The 17,824-nt window shown below is 38.1% G+C and overlaps 1 protein-coding gene and 1 long non-coding RNA gene across 2 annotated transcripts in view; one reads left to right on the forward strand and one right to left on the reverse strand.

The window, feature by feature from the left end:
* Positions 1-17,824, forward strand: part of RFX4 (regulatory factor X4) — an 88,021-nt gene that overhangs the window by 18,424 nt on the left and 51,773 nt on the right. The window contains exons 2-4 of the mRNA XM_014307339.2: positions 1,459-1,545; positions 8,160-8,220; positions 14,224-14,347. Coding sequence (XP_014162814.2) covers positions 1,459-1,545; positions 8,160-8,220; positions 14,224-14,347 — 272 coding nt within the window. The remainder of the gene's footprint in view (positions 1-1,458; positions 1,546-8,159; positions 8,221-14,223; positions 14,348-17,824) is intronic.
* On the reverse strand, positions 4,427-4,976 carry LOC115947958. The gene is made up of 3 exons (XR_004081818.1): positions 4,888-4,976; positions 4,589-4,630; positions 4,427-4,499 (listed from the first exon to the last, which is right to left on the reverse strand). It is a non-coding gene; the product is annotated as an uncharacterized LOC115947958 (long non-coding RNA).

Raw genomic sequence — 17,824 nt, forward strand, 5'->3', positions numbered from 1 at the left:
GCAGTGGAGGAGATGTGTACAGAGGAATATGCACCGGTTTATACAACTGCCTGGGTTTAAAAAGCATTTTTTCCTGCAGGATGTATCTGACCATGACCATTTATTTGTTTACTGGCATCTAGTGCTGAAATTAGGTCATACCAACTTTTATCTTCTATAAACCAGATGGGCAGCTTTCCCAAGATGCTGGGTTCCTGCTTTCCCTTCAAGCCTGCTGCTGTGATGGGCTTTTGCTGGCTGGCAGACTACTGCCTATGCTTTGCAGGTAGCTTGGTGGCTGGTGCGGGGGCTTACGGAAAGGAATCTGGAGCCGTTTCCATGTCTTTGAAGGTGTTTCTGGCTCTGGCAGTTTGCTGACAGCGAGGCCTGTTTCCCCTTGTTTCTTGGGCATCTCTTCGCTCAGTGGAGTTGTTTTCTGTCATAACTTGCAGGCTTGCCTTGCAGACTTCCATCTATCCCTTCTTTTTCTTGCTTTGACCACAGGGAGTTCTCTGAGCATAAACTCGTTTCTGCCCACGTTCACACCCTTGAAAAATAATCTTATGAGGGAGGTCAGTTTATTGTAGCAATATCTAGGGATTTAGACAAACTCAAGAACTCATATTTCATACTTTGTCCAAGGAAACACATAAGAAGGTGTAACTTTTGCCCTGAAGACCTGTAACAGCATATTCTGCTGAGCCTGGCGCATCCTCTAAAGTCATCAAGGGACATAAGTTATAGCTTCCAGGAAGAACAGTGGATTCAAATCAATGTAATGCTGTAGGTAACTCATCTGACTGGTGGGAATATGTTGAAAAACAGGGAGGAACAGGAGTGGTTTCATTTGCACTGTGGGGTGACAAAGGTTTGAGCAGCTCAGCAGCTGCTGACTTGCTACATTGGACTTGTACCAGTGAGGAAAAGATAGTGCCTGGGACTCCACCAGTGTGAATGAGGTTGTAGGGCTGGGCTTCACAGAGCAGAGTTTGATCCTCAATTTAACCAAAATTCACATGAATTATTGATTTTATACTCAGTAAGATTTCTTCCAAAACCAGCGGGAATACTCGAGGGTATAAGCCATTGCCAGACTAAGACTTGAAAACTAGTGTGATTTCCATGTTTAATTTGATTTTTATTTTTTAACGTATCATGTGATGGGGGACAGAATATCCCAAGGACCTTTGTTTTGTACCCAGAGGTGTTTCAGCCTCTGTAGTTTAAAAGCGAAAAAAAAAAAAAAACAAAAACCAAAACCCCCAGAAAATGAAGCTAGAAAGCAACAGCTAAGTTTAAAAGCAAGAAAGATTTTCTTGCTAAATATCCTCAGACCAAGCATATTTTAATACAAATGTTCAAGATCATAATCTGCTGAATGCTGACATTTTATTTAGATTTATCTGTTGCAAGTTTATATTTTATGCAAAGACAAGCAAACAAAAGAGCATATTTTATTTTATTTTATTATTTTTGCAGAGAGTTGGATTGAACGATGTCTCAATGAAAGTGAAAACAAACGTTATTCCAGTCACACCTCTCTGGGGAATGTTTCTAATGATGAAAGTAAGTAACTTGTCATTCATTTAAAGTGAGTGTGAACACGTCCGAGTGCTCATTTCCTACTATATAAGTTGCTACAGCTGGATTAAATTTTTAGTACTGTGTATTTTAAGGAGTCTACTCCCTTGACATACTCAACAGTTTTATTAATTTTTTTTTCTGGGATATTTACATTTTTTTTGAAAGGAAATAGTACTGTTTATTGGTTAAAACAATCAGAAGAATTTGTCACTGAATAAAGATTGAATGACCACTAAAATGTGCTGTTAGGATCAGCTTAGAAGAAAAAGCACCTGTTTTGCTTTTCACTGGTGAACACCTTGTGGTCAAAATATGTGGGAAAAATGTGCTGTTTTCCAATACTACTATATCAAAACATAAATTCAAAAATATTTCCATTAAGAATTAAACAATTGTGAGATTAAAAAATCACTTACTAACACATGATATTGCTTTCTTTTTAGTCAGAGAGGGAAAAATTTATCAATCTATCTGATTTTAAATCAAGTATTTTTTTTCTTTTCTAGTGATAGTAATTTTAGGTCTTGATTTTTAACAATAGCAGGTAATCAAAATAATTTCAAAGTAGTTTAGAACAACCAATTTTTTTGTTTTTAAAATTGCAAGACAGTTTCTAGCCTACCATTTAGTTTTCCCTGTTTATGCAATTTCTATTCTGCTTAATTTGCCTAAAGCAAAATACTCTCCATGTTACTTTTAATTTCCAGAATTAATATTCACATTACAAGATATTAATGCAGATGGAATTCTTTAATCCAGTAACTAGTAATTTACATTTCATAAATATGTGTTTTAAAAGTGTATTTTACATAACCTCATTGCTGCAGTTCCCTTTTACATTTTTTTTTTCATTTTACGAGAATTATGTATTTTGACATAGTGGTAAAACTACATGCCTTGTAGCACAATATTGTAATGGATCATGAAATTTGCTGTATTGGGGCCTTACTCTCATTAGTCTAGGGATATATTTGAGGGAATATTTCTGAAGGAGAAGGAAGATGTTAGTAGAAAAATGGTATTTATTCATGACTCGCAAGCTAAGAACCATGCACAAGAATCTTTAAAAATTGACAATGAAACCGGGAGAGGTTTGGGGTTTTCTGTTTTTAAAAATTAAGGAATAGAAATTAATTTATCTTTAAAAATTATGGTGGATTATAGTGAAAATAAAAACAGCAGCTTGTAATTTTGAATCTTATGAGAACCTGTGAGATACACAAAGTCCATTTAACTCTGATGCTACTGAGAAAGTGACGGAAGGAATCTGTAATGAATAAGAGGTGTCTTCAGACTCTTCATAGGGTCAGAATTCAGGATTGTTAAATGTGCTTTAAATATGAGCATGAGGAACTTCCACATAGCTGGGACCAGTAAAACGAGGACCTGTGTGATTAACAAGAGCAGGTGTTTCAGACAGTGGCATTAAGAAGATGGCATGGTGGCTCATTCTGTTTTCTGGTTCTTGAAATAAGAAGCAAGCAATGATAATGAAAGGCAGTGAATTTAGAACTGATAAAACAAATACATAAATGAATTTGTTCCTCTGTTTGTGTGCAGAAGACATTGTCACAGCATATAATGGAAACCCAAATGAGAGGCAGAGTTGATTTTATCTAGCTTCCTTCTTAATAGCCAGTTCTTCCAGATGCTTCCTTTGCACTGATTACCAGCATTTCTGCAGTGCAGATAAGAGAATTAATCCACCTGAAAAGTCATCCTTGTTTTGAGGGGGAGGTGAGGGAGGGGAGAAGGTGAAGAAGAAGAAGTAGGAAAGCAAAATAAGCCACAGCAATAATCTGTGAAATCCAGAACAAACTAGAAGTTTCACTGTAGAAATCATTGTCTAATGTGCTCCTTTCTACCCCTTGAGTTCTTTCTAACATTTTTCTAACACCACCCAAAAACCAACCAGGAATTTCCAAACCATCATGTCAATCTTTATCCAGCCTCTGTCATATATTTACAAACAAAGCAGGAGGCAAAATGCTTTGAGAAAACCCACATAACCCTATTTGAATTCTTCAGAATGGTGGTCGAATTGCTGTTGTCAGTGTAGGTCCAGTTTTCATCTGCAACCAAAAGAAAGCCTAAACCACCTTTCTCTTGACTGGTTTTTTGTCTCTACATACATGAGGCAGCTGTTGGCTGGACTACCAAGGAAAATGTGGGTTTGGTTTTCAGTTGGGGTGGGTTGCTTTTATTTTTTTGGGGCCTTGGCTCCACTGAAGATTGAGAACTTGTGCTGTGAACCAATAATGTTTTTACTGGGCATAATGCTTGCTCTTGTGACTCTTTTTTTTCCTGGAGGATTTTAGAGTTCATAGGGTTTTAGAACAGGAATAATAGCTTTCCTGGTCTCCTTTTCTACAGCTAAAGTATGTTACAGAACCATACTTCAGGCCACAGGGGTCCTTTGCAATCTTCCATTCTTATCCAAATACCCCCAGGCCTCTCGAACCTGCATTACACTGGGAAAGGAAGTGATGACTCCCAGCCGTGGATTCACATCACCTCTGTGCTTCCTGGAGTGCTTCTTACCCTTTTGGAACATTTTCTGACATCTTCCGAACCACAGCCTTTACATTCTAATATAAAAATTATCACTACATTTTATTTCACTTTCCAGCTTTTAAAACATTTTTCCAGCTGCCACTTCCATGATCCACATTAGTCAAAAGATTCACAGGAAAAGGGAACAGTACAATCTTGTAGCCAATAATTGAAAAAAACCCAACTCCATAACATTTTTGGTGTACTGTGCATTAAACCAGATTATCTAAATTGAAATAGAGGTCTGGAAGAATACAAATAAAGGCTTACAAAAGTTTCAACTTCAGTTCCGTGGGGAAGGAATTATGATGTTTCTTGATGAAGTGGAAGGGTTGCTTGTCCAAATTTTCTTGCTTATTTGGAAATGTGAATGTGTAGACTTCCTATGAGATAAAAGAAAATATTCAGACTACTTTTTGTGCTTCAAAAGTGGTGTTCAAAATCCATGTTCATAGTGGCTGTAATGACTTACCCAGCAGCTTTGGTTTTTGTTTGAAGTAAACCTCTTATTCTTCTATTAAAAAAAAAAAAAAAAAGGGAAGTTTAAAAAAGAGCTACTTGCTTTTGGCTGAGGCCAAATCACTTCTGAGGACAGTCAGAATCTGGCCTGCAGGGGGTACAGAGGAAGAGGATATTCCTCTGGAAAATGTGCAGCTACCTGAACTAAGGAAAGGATTTTATCTATATAAAGATAGTAACAGCATGTTAGTTTCTTTCTTGGTTTTGAGACACATGCAGGCAGCACTGGAAAGTACAAGGCTCTCCAATTACCTTCACAGTGGAAAGAAGAACTTAGCTCCATTTTAGTTATGATAAACAGACTAACACCAACACAATTACAAAAAAGGTCTGTCTTTGCTTCAGGTTGTTCCACTCCCTGTGTTTAAGGCAGCAGGCTCAGAGCTGCTGAGCACAGCTTCTGTTGTCTCCATGTCTTGCACCAAGTAAGAAATCCCTTGAGCTGTACCTAGAATCAGACAGCAAAAGTTAGAGGATCCCGCTGAGAGCTCTGGGAAGGCCACTAAGATACAAATATGCCCAAGATACAAACATGCACAAGATACAAACAGGACTCCACTTGAGTGGCTTTGAAACAGAATTTTGGAATTAAGATGGAGCAGTTAGCAAAAGAACTTCCATGGAGTTTGGGACAAAAGGATCCTCTGATATCTCTGTGAGCCAACAAATACTGTTTTTCTAGAACATCATTGATTCCTAGTTTTATTATGTTTGAAGGCCCCTTCTATGCTGAGACTTTTACTTGCAGTTGTCTAAGCTGTTATCTGCATTCCGTTTGGGATGAGTACCAGGTTTTCCACCTAATCAGGTACCTTGAAGACACTTTTTCCTTGGGATGCTGGTAGTCCTCCTGTTGGCAGTGGCGTGAGCACACTACATGGGTTTCTCCCTGGGGTGCTTTGTGTGAATCCCTGCAACTGTGAATTGAACAAGGTTTTTCCTTGTGACTTCAAGACCTTTTGGATTTGTCACAGAATTGTCATGTCTCTTCTTTGACAGTGCCTTGAAGCAGGACTTCTTTTCAGTGACTTTATTTCCCTTTCCTACAAAATAGGTTGGATTTTAAAAGTATTGCATTTTAAAAGGTATGCCTTTTTTTTAATCTACAGTGTTGTTTTGATGTGAATTGATAAAATGACGGGCCAAAAAGTAAGAAATGCTGTTTCCCTTCCCTCTTTCATGCTAGACAAAGTGATCTGGTATCGGACCTGAGTCAAGAGTTAAACATTCTCTACTTGATATGGACACCATTAGGTGCCCTGCTGACAGCTAAAATATAAAGCTATTTATTATTTTCTGCTAGTCAATTATCTGATGAGATTATATTGTTAAACTAGACAAGGTAGAATTAAGAACTTTTATATGTAATACTGAAAGTTTGTATTTCTAGGTCCCATCTATTCCCATACCATCTGCATCCCTTTCCATCTTTTTAATAGAAAAGTGAAAGTTTGGCTGGCAGCAGGTTCGTTGACAGAAAACAAAGTTGCACCATTTTCTTGTACAGAGAATTGACTTTGGGGTGACAAACACTAACTCTGCGAAAAATTTAGCTTTGTTGAAAATCCAGTTGTTCACTGGAAATTAATGCTTAAAAGAAATTTTCTGAGTTACAGTTGAAGTCCATCTTTTCCTTCTTGGTTTTAAGGGACAGTTAGGGGGGGATGCTGAGGGGTCTTTAAGAAGGATCCCCAGGAGGCAAACATTCCTGAGGAAGGACATATAAATTGCAGTTTATGACCTAATTGTTAGTTTGTGTCGTTAAAACAAATCCTTAGGGAGGATTTGAGTGGGAGGAGCTGAGTGTAGCGGGCGTGAAGTATGTCTGAGGGCAGGTTAAGTAAAGCACCTGCTCACAGCAGCTCACTCGGTGCAAGTGAAAAAAAGCTGGGGGGCTGGGGGATGGAACGGGTGTAGAGATATTGTGTAACTTAGATATTGACTTGAAGTTTGATGTCTGCCACGTGTCCAGAGGGGAATTCAGCCCCCTTAGCACAGGTGGAAGCCATCCCATGACTGGTCCTTGGGCGTGCGGGGCGGCAGCCACGGCCCCTCTGCATTCAGGCCCCGTGTGCCCGCGTTTGCTGCACGCCGACCGCCTGATTAGGAAAAACAAACGAAACCCACAATTTAAAAGTGATTTGAGATGTGTATGTTGGTCCTGTGCGCTGAATAAAAGCGGGCCCTGAAAGGCAGGGAGGGAGTGTGCGGCCCAATAATTAGGGGCCCGTTGTCATGCAGATGCGGGGGAGGCTGCGCTGGGGGTCCGCGGGGAGCTGCGGAATGGGATTTGCTGGCGCCCAGGGGAGCGGCCGCGGGATAAAGGAAGTTCGGCTGCCCCAGCTTCCCGTGGGTAAGGCAAGAAGTCCTGGGGGACGAGGGCTGCACGCAGAGCCTTCCAAGCCGGGGTGTTATTTGCGTGCGTGGGTTTCCCGCACAGCTGAAAAGGCCTCCCAAGAGGGTCCGATGTGCAGAGGAGATAGCGCTGCTCCCGTAAGATCCCGCATCCTAAAGGCTCGCTTATATTACTTCTAAAAGTTAATTTCATGAAGAAATGAGACTTGCAGCGTGGTGTACAGGTTTACCCTATTGTTTAGGTATCAAAGCCATCTATGCTGAATGCTTTCACTGGGGACAAAGCTGTTAAAATCTCAAAATGTGTTTGATACAACACTTTTCCCAAAGAATAACATTCTGGAGCTGTTGATTGTGCTCCACTCAGCTTTCACCCAGGAATGTTTTACATGTTTAATAAAACACAATTTAGTCAGAATTATTCTATACATATTTCTAAATTGTTTCAAAAGAACAAATGCCTCCTAGGAAGAATCCAATATTTGAAGTTTTATTTTAATTACCTGTTCCTTTATTCATCTTTTATCTGAATTTTTGGAAAATCAGCAAACCAGAGTTGCCTTGGGAACAGTTAATGGGGAAAATTATCAGAGAAATCACCTGAAAAGGAATAAAGTATATAACAGAATATACACTTATTCTCATTCAGAATTAATCCCTGTAAATTTATAAACATCTAATAATTACCTTATGTTAAGATCAAACAATGGGCGTACCCCATTAGTTTAAATGCCTTATCTAATATAAAACTTGTGTAAGGCAACAGTTCCGTTATAGTGAGTGAAACTGTTTACATGTTCTTACATGCTGGTAGAGATCTAAGAGTTGCTTTTTTTCCATATAAATTTGTCCTTTTCAATGTCAGTATTCCTAGGCAGCACTCTGCTCCTGCTATCAGTGATATTTGCAGAGTTTAGTGCCTTAAGCAGTATCTACAGATGGTAGTTCAGGGAACATAATTATTTACATTTCTGAATTTTAGCCAGAGAAAGCTTTGGCACTTGAGAAAGCTTTGGCACTTGAGCACATTTTAATTGTTTTAAATTTTATTTTAATTAGTTAAAAAAATTCTTACCATTCAAACATTATTTCTTTTTAAAAAACAGTTCATGAATTCCTGAGAAATTCCTGATGAAATCACACAGCTTTTTTTGTTTGTTTCTTAACAGATGAGGAAAAAGAAAATAATAGAGCATCAAAACCGCATTCAACTCCAGCTACACTGCAATGGTAAGATGCCTTTGAAAAAGATCAAGAAAATCTATTAGTGTTTTTTCTAATGCATTTTCCAGATGACGGAATAGAGCTCTTGGCCATCCAAGAGTTCTAAAGATCCTTTCACTGTAAGTGCTTCATATGCCCGTTTGTAACCTATACAGCATTTCTCAACAAATGTCTTACAGGATTTGTTTGAACAGAGGAAACTTCTGATACAGTTTAGAAAATCAACTTAACGTATTTATTTGCCACCCTACTAGCTGATTATTTGTGATTTTGTCATCATTGTTACATTTATTGCAAAAAGAAAACTAGTACTGAGCTTTTTTTTTCAAGACTCACATTTGTTTCAGTGTCTGATGAAGCCCACCCATACCAATTGTTTTACTGACATGAGATCTCTGTAATTTAACATAGAAGACAACAAAAGGAAAGAGTTTGAGGTTTCATTAATTTGTCAAAATCCCCTTGCAAAGTTAGTGAGGAGAAAAAAAGAAGGGTAATTGGGAAGAGAGAAAGGATAATTTGAGAGTCAGTCTACAGTGCTATAAAAATAAGTACTGTTCCCTGTGATTTGCAGAAGTATTTTAGTCTGCATGTTCTGTAATGCGTACCTCTAATTCTGACATCCCTTGCTATAGGGCTATCTCTTAGACTTTTGTTGACTTCTGCCTTGATTTAGATATTTAATTCTTGTTTAGATTTCTTAATACTGTAAGTCATCAAGTATCTTTTGAGAGGTTCCATGTATCTGACAGAACAGAGCTGTCTTACAGAGAAGCCTCTGAGCACGCTTATCTGAAAGCCCATAGTCTTTTTAAAGAAAGGCCTTTAATGTATCCATAAGTACCTGAAGTACTTATTGTACTTTCTGGATGAAAAGATAAGATTATTGGTAAAAAATGCAAGTTTTTTTAATAGCAAAATGTTAGCAAACTTCTTTCTCTGCTTCTGTCAGTCTCTTGGGAGATTTCACTGAAAAAACCAGAAAATAATAATTCATTCCATGTATTTTTACTCCATTTTTTCTGCCTGTGAAATTACATGACTCTGTGAAACATGCAAAAATTATTTAGATTATTTCTTAAATAATTAAGATTATTTGCTTTTTAAAGTTGATTGGTGAGATTTTAGACTAAAAAAAACAGAAGACTGGTGGGTTGATTTTGAATAGGTTGCTGCCAGTATTCAGAAACTTACAGACACTTTCAATGCAAATAATGAGATGGGCAAATAAAGATAAAGGCATGTAGTTTGGAGCTATTGTTTCTTTGTACCTATTTGTATCGCAAAAGTCCTGTTTTTCAGAAGTTCAAGAAAAGTGAAGGACTTTTCTTTAACAGACACTCAAGATAAGTAGTAACTACAGACAGAGAGAAAATTATTAAAATAATAATGAAACATCATAGTGGTCATTTATTTTTTTTCATTATTAACTCTCACAGCTTCAACACAGTTCAAACAGGATAATAAAGAACTATCTAGCTAAAATAAAATAGCAGGTCTTACCAGTCCCAGATTCAGAGCAGTGTTTATTTTGCAGTGAAGTCAGTTAAGAGCCTTTTCCACAGGAGCAAATAATATCGTAGCCAAGAAGCCGGCATTAATTAGAACATCCAGCGATACTGTTCCCAAGAGAAAACATGCAAATACTGTAAACAGTCTTTTGCCAAATGCTTTCAAGCTTCGTCAGTCATAAAGGTTAGTAAATCCCTAAACTCCTGGGATATTGAGCCCTGCTGGAATGTAGTGTGCACACTAATGCTCATTCAGCTGTGTTTGCAGTAGAATTCCAGAATTCTAAATATGAAAAGGCTGCTTGCAACTTCTTCCCTACTCTCTTGCTAGTGTACTGGCTTACTACCTGTCTGTTGTATTATGTTTCTTACATGTTGAAGTAGGTCAAATGTTCTCCCCTTTGAGCCTTCTGGAGCATCTGCAATTTCCTCCATTCATTTTCCACCCAAAATTCCATGAGTTAACAGAAAGCAAAGAAGTTTCATGTTTAAAATCTTCAGCTGCCGTAAAACTGAATTATACAATTGGCTGAATTTATTAACAGGCATGTAGGTTGAAAGTTTCCCAGCTTTTGAGCCATACCTACAGAACAGTTTTCTCATAGTTTCCATATGCCTTTCAGCATATGTACTGCAGCTTTGAATTGGTATTTCCTGGAGAAATTGATATACTAAATAACATGAGAAGCTAAAAAGTTAGGGTCAAAGTGCTAAAGTAGCAAGCTTATTTTAGGTGAAGATGTGCAGTTTCCACTGTTCTGGGAAGTCAGACACATTAACACAGCGTTTATTTGTACTGCAGTAGAATCCAGCACCCAGTTTACCCAGGTTGGTAAACTGTTGTGATCAGCACTGTAGAATTGCTTCACAGAGCACTTCCTGGAGGTGTAGCTTTAGATGCTGGACAGTTTTGCTTGCTCAGGTGTAGTAGTTAAACCTCAGCCAACAAGTAAGTAACACACACCTGCTCACTCATTCCTTCCCCTTCCCTGCTCTCACTGGGATGGGGAGGAGAAAAGGTAAAGGTAAAACCCATAGGCTGAGGTAAGGACAGATGAATAATTAAAGTAAAAGAAAAAAAAAAATGTGATGTGCAATGTAGTTGCTCACCACCTGCTGACCAAGGCCCAGCTTGTCCTTGAGCAGTGATCAGCACCTCACAGCCAACTCCCCCCAGATTATTTACTGGGTGTGATCTTCTGTGGTATGGAATATTCCTTTGGCCTGTTCAGGTTAGCTGGTCTGGTTGTGGGCGCCCCCAGCTTCTTATGCTGCTGTTCTCTGGCTCAGTGTGGGAGACTGGAGAGTTCTTGACTTGGTGTAAGCACAACTTAGCAACACCTGAAAGTGTTACCAACATTATTCTTATACTAAACCCAAATCACAGCACAGTACCAGGCACTAGGAAAAAGTTTCCCAGCCAAAAGCAGAATATCCGGCCTCACAACAAGTATTTGCACACTCAGGGAAGACTAAAAAATGTATCTGTGTATTCCTTGGGCAAGCATGTGTCTGGTCTTCTAAACACGATCTCTGGGCTGGATTCAAGAGGTGAAATTGGTGGGGCAAATTATTGTTTTCAGGATACAGTGGCAAACTGCCCTTGTTCTGGCAAATGGAGACCTCATAATTGTCTACAGCATCCGGTGTCTGCCAAGTAAAAACTGATCATGTTTTTACTGTTAGATGCTACTACCAGAGCTAGTGAAGGCAATGGAGTGTTGAAAAACAGAAATTGAGGAAATGTCAGGTGGAAAAAAAAAGAGGAAGAAAGGAGCAGGGAAAGCATAGCAAAGACAAGCGAAATAAGTACAGTTTCTCACTGGTTCATATTACCATCAGCTTTATTAATTATTCCTTGTCTGGAATCTTGCTGTAAAGAACAAATAGTATCAATCCCATGGGGAGATATCCTTAATGTTTGTGCCTCTCTAAAGGTGAAATATGTTGAACATTTTAAATGTGGAGGATGAAGAATAGCTGAAGAAGCCAAGAATCGCATCTGGATGACTGTGAGCCTGGCTAAGTAGCCTTTTCCTGGAAACAGGAATGATGCTTTTGTTTTGTTTCATTGATGACACAAAATGAAGTGAAAGGCCTGGTAAATGTAACATTACTGCCAAATACATAATAATTGAGGAAACTGCCGAATCCATCATAATTTGGGAAACTACACAAGCTTGAATTTAACTGTTAAGGCATGAATATAGCAATACCTTGTATTCTGTGCTTATTCCATGTTCCTGTGCTCATTATCATCTGTAAAGCTACAGCTTGGCTCTAAAATGTTCATGTTTATTTCAGTGGTGAACTGGTTGACCAAGGTGTAAGTGTGAAACTTTATTTTACTTCATTTTGGTGTGTGTGTGTGTGTGTGTGTGTTTACTTACCCGGTCACAGAATTATTCAAAGTACAGACAACCTAATCCCCCCCATTTGTTGGCTGACAGTGTAGGTACTCTGAATAATAACAGTATTTTGAAGCTAAAGTCAACAAAACTATTCTATTTTCTGCAACATTTATAAAAATAATTTAAAAAGAGCAAGATAAAGCACAGTGAGGGAATGGATTCTCCCCAGATTCATACTTCCTTATACATTGTTATACTTGATAAAAATTAATCTGTTCTAGAATCTATGTGATTAACAGTGGTTAACATCACAGTCTTGAGATATAAAAATAAATCTGTAACAACACTACAGATGTGACTGAGATATAGAATAATCTAATTTAATCTAGAACTATGTAAGTGTATATGGAGGGAAGCAGTAATAGAGACAGATAAAATTGTCATTCCTGTGGAAAGATTAGGAGCTTTACTCCTATATTGTAGTGGTACAAAAGGTCTCATTGTGAGCTACTGGATTTCACAGGGCTTTATTACAACACTATATAAAATGTGTGTATATATATATATATAAAAGTATATTTTATAACTGGTAATGATTTGTTAGGTAGAAGATTGCATTCATTTTTTTTCTACAATACTGTAGAATGAAGCTGGATTCAAAATATGATAAAGTTGTTAAATAAAAGACAGGAAAATAAAAGAAGTGGAGCAAGATGGGTTTTTGATCATTAAAAAAAAGTTCAGGTATAATGGGGCATTTCATTTTTCAGTGTCAGACTAATGACTCTCTGTGAAAGAGAGGAGAAAAAGAGAAAAATTCATCAGATATGAAGAGAAATAATTAACTGCTTTTCTTTCTGTCCTGTCTTGGTCACGGAAGCTGACATTCCAATTAGCAGCTATAGTATACAAACGAACTCTCCAGGTTTTGAAAGGAGGTTTTGTTAGAGCACTATGAAATTGAGGAAAGATGCCATGATGATATTTCTGTAGAAACCAGGAAAGAATAGATGTTGCCCATACAAACTGATTCCATTCATCTAGCCGGATATCTTATTAAAATAGTTTGCAGTCACAAATTATAACGATAACTGAAATGGAAGGTAGGTAGGTCCTGAAAAAGGCAGTGAAGGAGAGAAACAAGATATTTGGAAGGTGTTCTGCAGCTAACAAATGGCAGGGGATTATTTTATTTAAAACTGGATTTTTTTGAGAATACATATTTATTTTTTAATACAGTTTAGAGGAAGTTACACCTAACCTCTTCCCTTACCCAGCAAGGCAGACAAGCACACTTGTGACTGTAGATGCCTATGACTGACACCATCAATGACAAGATTAATTATGGTTTAATGTTAAGTGTGTATGTAAATATCTCTTGAAGATTTTTTGGGTCAGCAACCATAAAAATGGCATTTCAAAGGAATGTTTCTGCTAATCTATAGGTTTGTAATGAGACCGGTTTGAAACTTTAAAGATGAAGCATATGCCTGCTTATATATTTGACATATAATTTAAAATTTTATAGTTATATTTTTTATAGTTATATTTTTTTTTGTATGAAAAAATAAGGATAGTTTTTAAAAGGTAGAAAAGAATGTTAATTCACTGGGGTTTTTCCAGCATTATATCCAGATTGTGGTTTCTTTATTTTTTCACTTTTCCTGTAAACAATACCAAGAAAATATTGCACAATAAGACTTTGGGGACACTCTTGAGTAGTAGCAAATTATTCGCTTTAGCTATACCTGCTTCCTCAAGGTAAGCAATTTTGCAGCGGGACAAGAGTGAAAAGAGTGTCATAAAGCAAAGATGATGTGTTCTGTAAAGGAGAGAATGCTTCCCCTCAGTGAGTATTTATTGTTTCATGGTTGTACTTAGATTTATTTACTGCAGGATGCTTTTAGGGTATAACAGATTGCTGGGAACTCACAGCCTATGGTTTTGATAACAAGTGTGAACCAAATGAAGCAAGTAAGTACTATGGGAATGAATTGAAAGGACACTTACAAACAAAGCCAACAAAATTCAGTAGGCAAGAGGAAGTCAGAATGTTTGGTCTTAAAAGTTGAAGCTTTGTATACTATTTACCATACAGGACATCCAACATACTTGCAGTTCTCTCTGTTTGATATTTGCTTTTTAAGGCTGGAGGAGAATTATGAGATTGCAGAAGGTGTTTGCATTCCTCGAAGTGCTCTCTACATGCATTACTTGGACTTCTGTGAGAAAAACGACACACAACCTGTTAATGCTGCCAGTTTTGGGAAGGTAAGTCTAAACTGCTGTATGACACCTTGAAATCTCACCTGGTTCAGCTGAATTTGCACTACTGAAAAGAACTAAATCTTTTACTATTAGAGACAGAAGTGTATGAATGAAATCTCTTTGTGTATTCAAGTTATTGAACAAAGGCTGAGATTGTAAGTATTTTGATGGTTGGAATAACTTCTAACCGTGGCTAGGCTCCAGAGTACATCAGTCCCCAGCCTAGGTGATGGTGATATGGTACAAAAAATCAGCAGTTAAAATTGAATTGGAATTTCAGTACAAGCCAGTTTAAATGCATCTGATTATGACCTGCACTGCTTAAACAAATGTATAATTTTTAAAAACGGAAGGGTAAAATTGAATTTTGGAGCATGTCTGTGCTGTTCTTGTAAGCATAATATGGAGATACTTAAATTAATGATCTCAAATGATGTGGCAAATTCATATGGTAGAGTACAATGCCTCCAGATATGACAGTCCAGGAAACATCTAGCTGCTTTTTGTGTGCACTGCAGGTACAGGCTGCCAAGATAGCATGATTCCTCGTGCTTCCCTTTCCAATCCCGCTCTAGTAAGAGCCACTCTGGTTAACTCCAGATTCACAGTGGAGATGCACTCCTAGCACAGACATAGCTGTGCATCATCTGGGTGGAGCAGCAAAACTCTACACTGGTAGCAGATGTTAATAGCTGGCTAGAAGGTTACATGAAGTTTGGATTTGCTGGTCAGGTGATATTTTCCTCTCAGTGAAAAACAGGATAATATTTAAAACTGAAATTCTACCATAGAATGTGTCACAGGCCTTTAAAACCTGTAGACTGTGAAAAAAACAAAGTGTAGAGTTTGCCACTGTTTTTGAAATGCTTGCAAGCATGAATCTGAAGCCCATTGTCCTGCAAGCTGTTCTCTTTTAGTGTTTGCAACATTTGTTCTATAGAATCTCTGGGTATTCAAAGAAAGAAAAATGTTTCTAGGGTAAGTGCCTGTATAAAGAGTGGGTGAAGGATATATTTAATGAGGTGACATTTTCTATAGTGCATCTTTAGGTCAGGCAGTTTGGAAAGGAAAATAAAGTGTACCATGTTGTAACATTACCATGTTTGTTGTGTCTTGAAGACCTGCATAACTCAGTAGATTTTGTGTCAGGTTTCTGTTTAAATACTGCAGAACTGTGGATGAAGTTGTTCATTGTACACATTATTGCTACCAAGTGATAAGTATAGTGGCAACATGTAATTTAGGAACAGTGAAAATAAGAAACAGATTTCATGCAGGCTCACACATTTGGAACATGGCTCAAGTTTACGCAATGCTACTTCTGCTGCTGCTGCTAAAAACTTCTGTAAATTGTAAGGTGTAAATATTCCAGAATTTTTCCACCAGAACATAAATTTATCAGGATTTTCACCATTTATCAGTATGTGGCAGTTCTGTTATCCCATTTAATACTTCATACCCCTTCTCTCCTGCCTCTCATACGTAGACCTGTTCATTGGTAGGAGTCTCTTGACCTAGCAGGACAGGTACTATGGTTTCCATCAAAAAATCACAGCATTCCAATGTGTTTTTCATGTGCTGTAGTCCAAGTGTTTTCCTCTCTGTTGCAAAAGATTTCTGTAGCAGTGTTGCATGAAACTTTTTACCTTTTTTGTGGAGAGGAAGGAAGCCCTACACAATCATGGTACTGTTTCACACTAGTACTTTGGGTGGCCATAACTTGTGCATCTGGGAACTGGCATTTCTCCACTGGTATGTCCAGGAATTTCAGACAGCTGGGGGAAAATACTGAAGCGAAACCAGCTTCTCCATCTGCAGAATCTGAGCAGACCCCACTGATTCTTTCCAGCCTGTTCCTGCTAACAAAATGTACTGCATGGGTATAAAGATCTGCAAGGCACATCTCCATTCTCTCAGTATCTTGCAGTCAGCTTCTCCTTTGGAGCATGTACATGTACGAAGTTTTAGCCAACATTGGTTATCGTGTGACTTAAATACCATATTGGTGAGGTGAATTGCTTAAATGCCTTGGAGGCAGTTGAAGCAGTGCAGTGAAATAGGTGCTATTTAAGGCATTCTGCACTTGGCTGCTGCAACGGAGACCCTGGACATGTTTGTCCTCATTGGGAAACATCGGGAGCCCTGCAGCTGTCATTTCCTCCCGAGAAAGGAGCTAGTTGTTCTGTGAAATTGTAGACAGTTCGCCTTTCAGTAGACCACACTGAATTTATGATTCATCTCCAAACTTTAGCTCTGCAGGCAATGTTAAATATTAAGGCTTTTTCTTTAACAAATTGGTAGGTTTTAGAAAGAGGTGTCGAGTTCAGCACATTAAAACAAAGTGTAATAAGTAACAGTGTTTAGGACATGGGCTGAACCTCAGACACTTGGTAATATTGCACTAATGAAACCAAAATTTGTCTGAGGAGTAGAGAGATTAACAGAGAGACAGTAATACAGGCTGTTTTCTGAGGAAACCAAGCTAATAACAATTAAAGGAACAAGAAGAACAACGAACAGAAATACTGTATAAATAAATACCTTTTTTAAAAAAAAGCAACCTAAGCCACACAAAGAATATATAAAATCAGGAATACTCTATTATGGCTATTAATGGGATATTAATATCATATTTCTCATATGAAAAAGGGAGCTGTAACTTTGTGAGTCAAGATTTTAGTGTTTTACTCACTCATTTAACATGCAAAAATTACAGGCAGTTTTTTCTATACCAGCATGTGCCAATCTGCTACGCTGCCTAGTCTGTCATAACAGTACTTTTTATTGTGTCATTACAGTACTTTTTATACAGGACTTTTGTTGTCCTATGACAGGACCTAGTATTCTCTTATATACCTCGACTAAATAGTAATTAAATAGGGCCCAGTAATTTAGTAGTTACAGCTCAGCATCAGGTGCAGAGTCCAGTGTTAAACTCCTGCTCTTACTGTAGACAGCCAAGCATATTATATTTTGATTCCCTGCAAAAGTGAGGCAGAAAAAGCAAAAATGTTCCATGGAACCAGTGAGAAGACAGGGAGGTACAGTGAGTCAGGGCAGGTGTGTCACTGAGTTATTAACAATTAAATGTTGCATATGAGAACAAGCTCTCTCACAGTGAACGTGTTCAGACTGTGAATTAGTCTGCAGGCAGGAGGAGTGAAAGCCCTGTTGCTGAGGTCACTTAAAAAGGATGGCAGCCTTGTGCCCCTCAGCCCTGTGCTGCCGATGCCTCGGGCTCTGCTCCGGGACCTTGGGGCTCTGGAGAGCAGTTTAAGGTGTTTCCAGCTGAAGGTTCTGCCCCTGCCTGCTGCAGGGAAAGTTGTGTAGATGTATGTTTGTTTTGGGTTTTATCTGAGCAACATGTTAATATAAAATGCTGGTGATTATTAACACACTATGCAAAGAGTTCTTACTGGGTTTAATTGCAAAAACTAAATAATTCTTAATAAGGGCCATCACTGAAATAAAAAAAGCAGG

This window comes from Geospiza fortis, unplaced genomic scaffold (assembly GCF_000277835.1).
Source record: "Geospiza fortis unplaced genomic scaffold, GeoFor_1.0 scaffold173, whole genome shotgun sequence".
Classification (NCBI taxonomy): Eukaryota; Metazoa; Chordata; class Aves; order Passeriformes; family Thraupidae; genus Geospiza; species Geospiza fortis.